Here is a 12,315-nt window from a genome sequence, read left to right as displayed (position 1 = left end):
CGCGACGAGGCGAGCGGCGGGGTTGCCAGGGAAACCGAACCGCTAGTTCCCGTCCGGTTGCTGCTGCTTAGAGGCGTTGCGTGTCGGGTGGCCAGGCTCCCTTTCGGGGGCGGTCTCGCTTCGGGTGTGACTGGGGGTGTTCAGTCAGGGTCGTTCTCTGGCCGGGCCAGGGCCTGTGGAGAAGTGTGGGGCGAGAGGAAGGGAGCAGATTTCCCGGGGCTGGAGCTGGGGAGCGGAGGGGAGCGTTTGGTACAGGGGCGTCTGCGGTTCTTTGAAAAACTAGATTTTAATATGCTCGGCACTCAGCTCCCAAAATTGGATGGGCCTCATGCGAGGACCCCAAAACCCAACAAGAGGGGGAGGGGATCTGGCCCTTGGCATTGTAAACACTCACTCAGCGGTCCCTCCAGGCTTTTACCCCAGGGGTTGCCTCTTGGCGTCGAAAGGCATCTAATGAAGATCCTGGGCTTCTCTCCCCAGATGGTTGATTCTGGGATAGGTTGAGGATGCAGGGGTTTCACAGCCGTAGCGTTCCCCAGATCCCCTTTTGCTCTGCATTAGAGGTAAGACATCCCTGAATAGAATTGGATCTACTTATATGTAGTAGCAAAAGTTACTTTTTACGAGGTCATAATACGGGGTAGTAGAAGGTGCATGAGTTTTGCAATTAGAAAGATCTGAGTTCAGATTCATTATGATATGATGATAAAAGAACACTGACTATGGAATTGGACTGCTTACCTTTGTTCTGGGCTTCCCAAGTGGCTCAGTGGTTAAAGAATCCTCCTGCAACACAGGAGATGCAGGAGACATCCGTTCGATCCCTGTGTCAGAAGATTCCCTGGAGAAGGGAATGGCAACCTACTCCTGGTATTCTTGCCCGGCGAATCCCATGGAAAGAGGAGCCTGGTGGGCTACAGTCCATAGAGTTGCAAGGATTCGGACACTGCAAAAAGTCAGACATGACTGAAGCAACTGAGCATGCACACATGCACCTTTATTCTACCACTTATTAGCTGTGACCCACATTTCTTTCTGTAACTCAGTTTCCCCATCTGTAGAATGGGGATAATAGTACTTAACTCATAGGGTTGCAGTGAGAATTAAGTGAGTTAACTTATGTAAAGTACTTAGACCCTTGGCAGCAGTAAACCTTCAAACAATGCTATCTGTCATTACTGTTGTTAAATTCCAGCAGCCACCACGTACTAGCTTAATGACCTTGGGCAGTTTTCCCTTTAAAAAAAGAATTAGTTTTCTTACTTTTGCAAGTCAATTGTGAGAAATAAAATGTGTAAAGCACATGTTAGATCAACAAATGTTCATTTATCAGCCTTAAAATAATAAGGTGACTTTCTGGCAACAAACTCCTAGGCCCTATTGAGGTTTTTTACCTTGCACCATGAATGTCCCCTGCCCTTTAACCTTATTAGACTAAGCAATGCCAGTGGACACTATTAGGTATCATTGTTGATCAAAGGGACAAATAAAGAAAAATAAAAAGAAATATAGGAAGAAGAGATAAAGGGAATCTATATGACCTACGTTATTACTTGAGTCAGCAACTGTTCTTTTGGGTTTTGTCAACCAGCCTTCATATAGTCCAAAAATGTCCTATATAGGCCAGAGGGACCAAGATGTAGATTTTTGGTGCATTTATGTTAGTTCTGAAGAAATTCAAACACTGCTTTTCTATAGTTTTTTAATAGTTTGTACGAAGTTGGTTCTAGTCTCTGCTTTCTAGGTTGCAATGATGGACAGGAGCCACAGTGCATTTTATTAGCTTTGGTTCTTTTCTTTAGTAGTGTCTTTAGTCCTTTCCTCGCTCATTTCAGCTGTAGCCATGTCCCTGAAAAACCCTCTAGGGCTCTCTTTGATCCAGTGACTATCCCTCTGTTTTCCCAGCTCCCCCTAGATTCCTCATCATTGTCCATTGTACAGAGTTTGATCATTCTGATCACATGTGTCTTTTGGTAGCACCAGGAATGTTCCCACACACAAGCAACCAATCACTTTTCTTCTTGTCAGGAGACGACATCCTTGGGAATTATTGCGAAAAGGAAGGATCTGGGGCTGGGCTTAGGCCAGTCCCCTTGCCTTGCCCTTCCCTCGGTTGATGTTCTGGGCAAGATGTACATGTCTGGCCGGATTGGAGTTTTCATCTCAGCTGTCAGCATCATTGTCATGTTGGGCTGCCTCTTCCTGCTGAAGACAATAGTGGCTCTTGGGTCCGAGGCATCCAGGGTGACTGTAGGAGAGCGCGGTGAGTTACCCTTTGGGACCCCTGACTAAGAGTAACTGAAAATGACTAGAGGAGAAATCACCCCTGGCCTCCCCCAAGAGTGAGGGTCCTCATTTGGGGAGATGATGGTCTCCTCTGTACAGCGGACCTGGATGGATTGATTCTGGCAGCAGCCAGGATAGGTCTTCCTGGCTTTCTCTGTCCTCTCTGGACAAGGAGACAGTACTTCCAGTCTGGCTTACTAGAGGCTCTGGGTTTGCCCAACCTTCTCTCTCTCTGCAGAATGGCTAGTCCTTGAGTGGTGCTGGGTGCATGTTAGTGGGTGGTGGGGGTGTGGGAGGAGGGGAAAGTGGCTGTAGAAATATTTTAGATAAGAATTTGGGAAAGACTAAAAGTCCCCGAAGTGCATTTGGCTTCCATTCCCCATTTATTGAGGCCTTATCAGTTACCCCCAACTCAGGTGATATCTTTTGCAGTGAAAGAAGGAAAATATCCTTCCGATAAGAACCTGTGCCAAGAGCCATGTCAGGGGAATGAATTCTGTCTGGCTGGGCAGATGCGCCGTGGTGCATGCTGTGGTTGACTCTGCTGAGGAGGCATCCTTAAGGATGTCTCGAGAGGCAAAGTCCATGTCTCCTTTCTGATCTTGCCTCTGGGCTACATAGACCCAACCAGCTTCCTGTCTTCAAGGTTGGCTCTTGGAATCTAGCTTACCTAGAGCACCTCTTCCCTGCCGCCCCCCCCCCCCTTTTTTTTGGTGGAGGAGCTGTCTCTTCTCCTTTAATCACTAGAGGCCCCAGTTCTTTGCTTTCTGTCAGGAAAGAATAGACCGTTGATCATCTGTGCTTCTTTTACTTTGAACTTAGGGTTCTTGTGAAGGCTGACCTGCCAGCCAAATCTCCCCATGTAGCAGGCCCCTTCCCTGTACCCCATGGGATCGTCTGCACCTGGCTTTGGCAACTCCCTTGGGCAGCGTGCCCATAAAAGAGAATAGAGGGTGGTACTCCTTGCCAGGACTCTTGAGGCCCCTGTCTGGAACCAGGGCTGGGCGTCTGTCTCCCACGGGTCACTCCCTGGCAGCTTGTCGGGCCTGGTACAATCTTGCCCATGTTTGAAGGTGATGACTGAATTATAGGAGCTGAGGGTGAGGCTGGCAGCCCAGCCGGGCACCTCTGAGCTGCTCTGGGCCCTGGCCAGCCTAGCTGGGGCTGCTTTTCTCCTGGGAGCTCAGCAGGTTAGAACAGTGATCTCTCTGCAGATCTCCCGGAGCCCACTGGCTGTGTGGGGTTCCTCGTCTGGTGGGAAGTGATATTGGCCATGGGGTTATTAGTTAACTGCTTTTCTACAGTTCCAGTCCTGGAGCAGGGCTGGCCCACTCACCCAGTGGGACTCGTTGCTACACCCAATGACCGGCACTGGGAGCTCTTTCTGGGCTGTGAACAACTTCTGCTTTCATTAAGCCCTGATTCGCCAGAGGCTTCCTGGGCTGTCTGTTTGGTAAGGTAGGGGCACATCAGGGTGCCTGAGGGTCCAGGCTGAACCCTGGACCTGCTCTCCTGAGGCAGTTAGGGTTTGAACATGGGTTAGAAGCCTGGCTCCTCTGTGGCCTCTTTTTATCATCCTTAAAATGGAGGTAAGCATATTTTATCTCTTATCAGGGCTTCCCTGATGGCTCAGCAGGTAAGAATCTGTCTGCAAAGCAGGAGACACAGGAGATCCCTGGGTTTGATACTTGGATCAGGAAGATTCCCTGGAGGAGGAAATGGCAACCTGCTGCAGTGTTCTTGTCTGGAGAAACCCATGGAAAGAGGAGCCTGGGGGCTCCAAAGAGTTGCAAAGACTCAGAAATGAACGATCGACTAAACACATGCATGCAAGGACATTTATTTCATAGAGTGATAAGGCAGTGTCCTTTCTCACTGCTGTAACAGAATACCGCAGACTGGGTGGCTTATAAACTACAGACATTTATTTCTCACAACTCTGGAAATGGGGACATCCGAGATCAAGGTGCCAGAAGATTGAGTGTCTGGTGAGGGCTTGCTTCCTGGTTTGTAGACTGCTCTCTTTTTGCTGTGACCTCATGTGACAGAAGGTCAACAAGGGCTACTTGCCCTTATGACGGTTCCAGTCTCTTGACCTAATCACTTCCCAAAGACCCCACTTCCAAATACTCTCACTTTGGGTATTTGGTTTCAACATAAGAATTTTCGGAGAGTACAAGTATTCAGTCTATCTGATGTAGTTGATGCCGATGCCAAGTTGCTTCAGTCATGTCCGTCTCTGTGCGGCCCCGTAGACGGCAGCCCACCAGGCTCCCCCGTCCCTGGGATTCTCCAAGCAAGAACACTGGAGGAGGTTGCCATTTTCTTCTCTAATGCATGAAAGTGAAAAGTGAAAGTGAAGTCGCTCGGTCGTGCCTGACTCTTTGTGACCCCATGGACTGCAGCCCACCAGGCTCTTTCATCCATGGGATTTTCCAGGCAAGAGTACTGGAGTGGGGTGCCATTGCCTTCTCCAATCATGTAGTTGAGAAGAAATGTATATAAAAAGCTTGTACAAAACCTGCCAAACAATGCCCAGCAGCTTATAGTGTTATGCCCAGCACCTTGCTGATCAGATTCCCTCCCACCTCTCTGACGTCTGGCAGATGTCACTTGTTCGCTTATAAATAGACTCAGTACACATGGAGTCGGTCTATACTATCTGGCATTTGGGCATCCAGGGGTGAGCAGGGCAGTCACGGCCCTTGGTCTCGTGGAGCTCAGCCCCTGATGTGAGACACAGGAAATAATCATAAGTGGACAATAATAAACACCAGTCACGGTGAGTGCTACAAAAGGAAAGAAAAGCGAGGGGAAGAGGAGGTATCATTTTAAGTTGGAGAACAAGAAGCAGCAGCCGGCTGTTGGCTGCAGTGCTAGGAAGAGGGAACTGCCGGGGCAAGGCCTGTGGGGCGGGGCGGGGCTTGCTTTTTTCAGGAGGTGAAAGGTCAGTGTGGTTGGAGACGAGGGATGGGGAAGGAGGGTGGTTCCAGTTCAGGTCTAGGCTTTCCGGGAACCTCCAGGGCCTCTGTCTAAGGCTTTATTGTAAGTGCAACAGGAGGCCTTTAAAGCAGGAGACCTGGTTGGGTTTTCATTTTAAAAAGACCTTTCTGCTGGTGTGTGAAGAATGGCTGAGGAAAATGTAGAAGGTGGTAGGACAGTTGAGAGGCCACTGTGGCAGGCTGGGCAGGGGGTGACCATGGCTCAGACCATGGAAAAATGACAGTACAGACCTGGAAAAGTGGCAGACGCGAAGTACTTTTTTGGGGAAAAAAATTTTATTTACTCTTTTTGGCTGTGCTGGGTCTTTGTTGCTGCGTATGGGCTTTCTCTAGCTGCGGCAAGGGGGAGCCACTCTCTAGTTTTGGCGCTTGGGCTTCTTTTGTTGTGGTGCACCAGCTCATGGCAAGCAGGCTTCAGTAGTTGCAGCAGAGGGGCCCAGCAGTTGCGGCTCATGGGCTTAGTTGCCCCAGGGCATGTGAGATCTTCCTGGACCAGGGATTGAACCCGGGTCCACTGTATTGGCAGGCAGATTCCCTTGGACCACCAGGGAGGTCCTTGAAATACTCCTGAAGATGGAGCTGACAGGCCTGGTTAGCAGATGTGGGTGATGAGGAAGAGGAAGTGTCAAGAAGGATGCTGAGTGTCTGACTGGTGCCTTGGGGTGATGGCCGTACTCTTTACTGAGAAGGGGGCAACTTTGGGAGGAGAAGGTTTTGGAGTGAAGATCCAGATAATGACCTTAATGTTGTCCTTTTTGGCTCCCTTAATGTTGTCCCAGAGGCTTCCCTGGTAGCTCAGAGGGTAAAGAATCTGCCTGCAATGTGGGAGACCCAGGTTCAATGCCTGGATTGGGAAGATCCCCTGGAAAAGAGAATGGCAGACCTTTCCAATATTCTTGTCTGGAGAATTCCATGGACAGAGGAGCCTGGTGGACTACAGTATGTGGGGTTGCCAAGATTTGGACACGACTGAGCCAGTCTCTGTCTGTCTGTCTTGGGTCCCTTATTGCCCCCCCCCCCCCCCCACTGCGTGAAGGTTGGCCCCTCCCGATCCCCCCGAGCCTCTGTTTTGCTTATTAGGACATATGCATCACGTCCTTTTGTGTGGATCGGGGGCATGGGCTTCATGGGTGTTTGGGCCCCCGTTTCCTGAAACCTCCACGCTGTTTGTACAGCTGAGAGAGCTAACACAGCAGGTCCAAGGTTAACATTCCCAGAAAGCCCTGCTCACAAGATTGGCCTTGGCTGACTTCTGGGAATTTGGATTTTCTAGAGAGTTTGTGCCACCCGAACTGTTTGAGGTATGGGCTCGGCAGAGAGTGCCGTGTGACCAGCCCCCAGGAAAACTCTTGAGCCTGCAGTGGGTTCCCTGGGAGAACGCCGCTTCACAGGCGTTGTCATAGCTTCATGCCAGAGGGATGAAGCCCATCCTGTGCGACGCTCCTGGAGAGGCCCCTGGAAGCTTGCCCCGGCTTCCTCTGGACCCCGCGTCGTGCGCCTCTCCCCGTGGGTGGTCTTGCGTTGTATTTTTGTGCTGTTGTAAATCATGGCCGTGTGTACACCTGTATGCTGAGTCCCGGCGAATCACCAAAACTAGGACTGGTCTCGGGGGCTCCAGGCACACGCTAGTTTATTTGTAAGTTTTCCTAACCCCTAAAGCTGTCTGCTGCTCGGTCTTTTGGCAGAACTGAGCTGAGTCCTAGTGCTCGTTGATCTGCTTTTAGGTGATCCTTGCGGAGTGTAGGGGATTGTAATGATGTGGGTTAAAGGGCACTGGACCGAGTGTCAAAGCTGGGGGTTTGGGGCCCAGTTCTGGGACGATTGACTTCAGGGCGGCCTCTCCCCCTTCTGGAAGTCTGTCTGTCTGTTTACATGAGAAGAAAGGAGTAGGTTGAGGACTCAGGGCCCTTCTTGGCTTAAGAAGTTTTGACATGTCACTTTGCTGCCAGCAGCTGGCGTCTTTCCCTAGTGGAAGGTTGGAGCTGGGACAGCAGTGGAGACTCAGTGAGTGAGTGTTTCTGGGCTTCAGCTTTCTATTCTGCCTTTCTGGTGATAGCTTGGGATCTTGGGATTGGGCGTATCCAGAGGCTAGATTGACCATCCCTGTTCTGGCTGTCATTTGTATTTCTCACCCTGATTCCTGCTAAGATAACTGAGGTGACTAGAAGCCATGTGATAGGAGGAACTGAGCTCACCTAGCCTGGTGAAGCTGAGACAGTGAAAGGCAGAGGATGTCTACAGAGGTGACACAAGCTGTGATCTTACCAGGTGTCTGGGGATAGGTAAAGGGCCAATGGAGAGAAATAGACTTCAGTTGAGTATAAAGAAAGACTTTCTTATCTTTAAGGCTGTCTAGCTTAAATATAAGGATGGCTGGCTGTATTCGGGCTTGGAGGTAGTAAGGCTCCCTTAATTACAGCTCTCCAAGCTGAGGATGGGAGATTGTTAGGCAGGGATTCAGGCATCAGATAGGGTGTTGGACTGGGTGGCCCTACTGGGCACTGGTCCGAAGGGACATATTCTGAGCCTCAGGGCTTCAGCCTATTCTCCAAGGGTCCCTTTGTTGCTTCTGATAGTTGATAAATCCCCAGGGAACTCAAGGAAGTCTGGCCTGGGAGACAGTAGAGCTTTGGTGTCTATGCCTGGTCCTGGGGACGAAAGCAGTGGTAGCCTGGTGCTCCTGGCATTGGTTACTTAAGAGTCATGAGTGTGCGCTCAGTCGCTAAGTCATGTCCGACTGTTTGTGACCCCATGGACTGTAGCCTCTCAGGCTCCTCTGTCCGTGGGATTCTCCAGGCAAGAATACTGGAGTGGGTTGCCATTTCCTCCTTCAGGGATCTTCCTGGCCCAGGGATCGAACCCGCATCTCCTCTGTCTCCTGCATTGGCAGGCAGGTTCTTTACCCCTGGGCCACCTGGGAATCTACTTCAGAGTCAGGCCCAGCAAAATGGTGAAATCTGGGAAGTTTGAGACTCTAGGCCTCCACTTTCTAGGGTACAAGGTATAATTTGGTGAGCGTTTATGTTGCTGGTTTTTTTCTCTTTTGGGGAGATTGTTTTTATGCTCAGTCTTCTCAGCCTTGGGGATAAAAAGCTTTGTTCCTTGTCAGAGGGATTTTGTGTTAAACAGGTGGGGAGGTATGGGGAGAGACATGTGGTAATGAATAGTGATCATATTTTCTGAATAAAAAATTCAAGACACATAGTTGTAATATGGACTGAAATGGCGTGAAGTAGGGGCTATTTAGAAAATCTAAGGATACTAAGTTATTATACCTTGGATTGTTCAGCTGTACGAGGTTTCCCAGGTGGCTCAGTGGCAGAGAATCTGCCTGCTAACGCAGGAGACGCAGGAGACTGGAGTTTGATCTCTGGCTGGGGAAGAGTACTCCTCCCTGGAGGAGTAAGTGGCAACCTGCTCCAGTATTCTTGCCTGGAAAATATCATGGACAGAGAAGCCTGGAGGGCTGCGGTCCATAGGGTTGCAAAGAGTCAGACACGACTGAGCGACTGAGCATGTGCACGTGTTTAGCTGCACGCATTCTCTTGGAGTCCAGCACGTGCTTTTTCCATCATGTCAGGCTTCCCGGAGCCAGCTGTGTCCAATCGTATGTATATGTTTTTTCTCAGAGGCACTGGGCCAGTCCTGTCTTGGTTTTCTACAAAACCTTGAATGGCCTGTATTTCCCCTCCATTTAAAAAACTTGAACACTGAGAGGAGTAAGTCACGGTAAGTGGGTGTGGTTTGGATGTGACTTCTTGGGTGTGCCTGCCCTGTGGACCTGGCCCGTTGCCCACCTGTCTCAGGGATGGTGTAGTAGAAAGAGTGCTTCACTACAGACTGAGAGGCTGAGTTTCGTCCTGCTTTGCTGCTGACTCACTCTGCGGTTCTGGGCCAACAGCTTCTCTTCTCGGAGTTTCATTGTCTGTCTAGGGGCTGTGAACATGTCCCCTGGAGAAGGGCATGGCAACCACTCCAGTATTCTTGCCTAGAGAATCCCATGGACGGAGGAGCCCGGCGGGCTGCAGTCCATGGGGTCGCAGAGAGTCAGACACGACTGAAGCAACTGAGCGTGCATGCACGCACACGCGCTGCTTGCGTCATACTTGCTGGTGTCTTGTCGGTTGAAGCGTCACCCAGTCAAGCCCAGAGACAATGGGAAGGGGGCTACCCATGGACATGAGTTCAGCAGCCAGCAGTGCTGGTGTCAACCACAGTGAGCACGGAGGGAGGACGAATATGGGGGTGGCAACTGGTGTGTTTGTCACAATGTGTTAGACCTCAGCCGTGCTTTTCAAACTGAATCTGGATATCAGCTTCGTATTTTGTGGCCAGCATTAAAAAAAAGAAGGCATAGAATAAGAAGTATCAGCATTGAATATACATGAATGCACATAAATATACACACTTTAAGCATGAATATTTATGAGATACACACAGGACACAATGGAAAATATGTCGCTTTCCATTACATTTTTGTTTGTGCATTTTGTGCTGGAGTCCCGATGAAAATAACTGGCAACACTGGGCTGGGGTGCTCTGAGCCCCAGCGTTCTGTTTCTGTGGCAGGGTCTGGCGGTGAATGTCCGGCTGACCCCCTTCCGTGTGAAGAGCTGTGTGACGGGGACACGTCCTGTCCCCAGGGACATAAGTGCTGCAGCACCGGCTGTGGCCATGCCTGCTTCGGAGACATTAAGGGAGGTAGGTCAGCTCTTTGGGGAAGAAATCCTAGAGTGCCCCTGGGCTCCCAGAGCTGGTTAGGGAGGGAGCCTTCTGTGGTCTTCTCTTTCTGTTTGTGGGAGGAAGTCAGAATCCTTATCCTTCCAGTCCTCGTACCCTGCCCCCCTCCAAGCCAAGGCAACCCTTCTCCTGGATCACGGGGCCCATGTTGGCATTGAAAGAACTGGAGGAAGGCCATGGCAGGGGGTGGAGAGTAGGAAGCCCAAGCACCGGGGGAGAGGGTAGTGGTGTGGGAGCCCTGCTTCTGCACCCCACCCAGGCCCACCCCAAACCCACAGTGATACCAAGTCCTGAAGTGAAAAAAGAAAAAAGTGAGTGTTCGTTGCTCAGTCGTATTTGACTCTGCGACCCCAGACTGTAGCCTGTCAGGCTCCTCCATCCATGAAATTCTCTAGGCAAGAGTACTGGAGTGGGTATCCATTCCCTTCTCCAGGGGAGCTTTCCCAACCCAACAAATAGGGACACTATTTGGAAATCATTAATCCAGATGCTCTCTTAGGGCCCTGCGGGGGCTCAGATCCTCCAGCTTCAAGGTGTCCCTTGTTTGATTAAGATGTTTGATTAAGATCTAGTCAGAATCAGGGATGGATTCATCTGAGCCTCTGTGTCTAAGTCCCAGATGGGATCCCACCTGGAGTCACTGGAACTAGCCGTCCTGGCTCTGTACCTTTGCCCGTTTATCCCCCAGGGTGGGGCGGTGACTGTCCAGAAGTCTTAGCGGGCCTGTGCATTGTCAGCTGCATGGTCGATGAGAACTGCCAAGCTGGGGAAAAGTGCTGCAAGTCAGGCTGTGGCCGCTTCTGTGTCCCACCCAGTCCCGTCACCCCAGCGGGCCCCGAACCCCACCTGGACCATTAGGCCTGACTCTGAATTAGGTGAGTACAGTCCCTCGTTATCAATAATAACGGTCTTCACTGCTATGATGCTTAGCCTGCTGGGTGGGAACTCCAGAAGGGCAAGGCAGTATTCGCCCTGGAGAGTCTAGTTAGATTCTGTTTCACAGGTCAGGACCCTGTATAGGCCGTATGGGCATACGGGTGATCAGAGTAAGTGTGGTTCATTGGGAGGGTCCTTCTCCTAGAAGTAGGATTTGATCTGGGCCCTGAAGGCTAGGCTAGATGTGACCCAGCGAGGAGAGCACAGAGAAAAGCTGGACGGGTGGCCTGGTGGCCACAGACGCAGAGGGTGGATTGTATGTGACACGTTTGGGAGACTGGGATGGGGGTGATATGAGAGAGTGGGTAAGGGACCAGACAGGCTGTGTTTACAACAGGAAATATAAGGTTGGTCACTGCGTGACAAAGACTCTTCCATGCCAGTTTAGCCCGGATTGTCTGAAAAGCAGGTAGCCATTTAAGGCCTGTGAGAGCAATCTTGCCTAACTTCTCCAGTGTAGAAGGGGAAACAAACATGCTGGGGAGCTGGAACCAGGAGGCTGCAATTATGACCTGATGTTTCTTCTTCTTGCAGAGGCCCCGGTGCCCTCGTCGATCTGATGTGTCCTGAGCTTCGAGGGGGTTTGTCCTGGCAGCCAGGAGAGGCTATTGTCCTGGGACTTGTGACACCCCCGGGGACTGTCATTGCCCTCGCCATTGTTTCTGTTCCGACGGCTGCCTTGACTGTGGGAAACCTGACCCTGGGCCTGGGCAGTGGGTGTGTGGTGCTTCTTTTCCCCAGTAAAGGCTGGTGCTGACCCTTTTGTCTGGGCTTTTTGAGGGCTAAGATAAGGAAAGAGAGCAAAGGGGTCTGAGTGTGCCTGTGGGATTCTGGGATTGACTTCTTTAGGAGGGATAAGCGATCTATTCTGAGAACACCAAAAAATGGATGCTGGTTGGGTGTGGCCAAAGGGGAGATGGGTGGATGCCAAACCCAGGGTGACTTGCCAGAGACATGTGTCTCAGCTCCGGGAGGGGGACAGTCAGGCCTCTTTTTGAACTTGCTGACTTTTCTTTGGCTGGAGAATGAGGGTTGGGGTGGAACTGGGGTGAGTGGCTAGTTTTTTGAGTCGCTTGGATGATCCCACCGTGGTCCACCTTACTTGGGGGCCAACCCTTGGCTTCAAGACAAGTGTTTTGTCCCCTCCAGGAAACTTTGCTATAGGACGGGATGTCTTTAGGCTCTTTGGACCAAGATAATTAAAAAAAAAAAAAAAAAAAAAATATATATATATATATAAATATATTATGGATCAGATTCTATATCTTGGAGATCTTTTATGCCATCACATGCATTCTTCTAATAGAGCTCCATAAAAATAACAGGTTCCCTGGTGGCTCAGATGGTAAAG

The 12,315-nt window shown here is 50.5% G+C and overlaps 1 protein-coding gene across 1 annotated transcript; it reads left to right on the top strand.

Annotated features, from left to right (window-relative positions):
- Positions 1–24: 24 nt before the first annotated feature.
- Positions 25–12,014, top strand: WFDC3 (WAP four-disulfide core domain 3). Its single transcript, XM_065919813.1, has 6 exons — positions 25–126; positions 481–563; positions 2,029–2,263; positions 9,858–9,989; positions 10,717–10,903; positions 11,499–12,014. Exons 2-5 carry the CDS (start codon positions 507–509, stop codon positions 10,884–10,886), a joined length of 594 nt encoding a protein of 197 aa, XP_065775885.1. The 5' UTR covers positions 25–126; positions 481–506; the 3' UTR covers positions 10,887–10,903; positions 11,499–12,014.
- The last annotated feature ends 301 nt before the right edge of the window (positions 12,015–12,315 follow it).

This window comes from Muntiacus reevesi, chromosome 2, assembly GCF_963930625.1.
Source record: "Muntiacus reevesi chromosome 2, mMunRee1.1, whole genome shotgun sequence".
Classification (NCBI taxonomy): domain Eukaryota; kingdom Metazoa; phylum Chordata; class Mammalia; order Artiodactyla; family Cervidae; genus Muntiacus; species Muntiacus reevesi.
The sequence above is the reverse complement of the archived record's forward strand: the minus strand, read 5'-3'. Positions and strand labels throughout refer to the sequence as shown.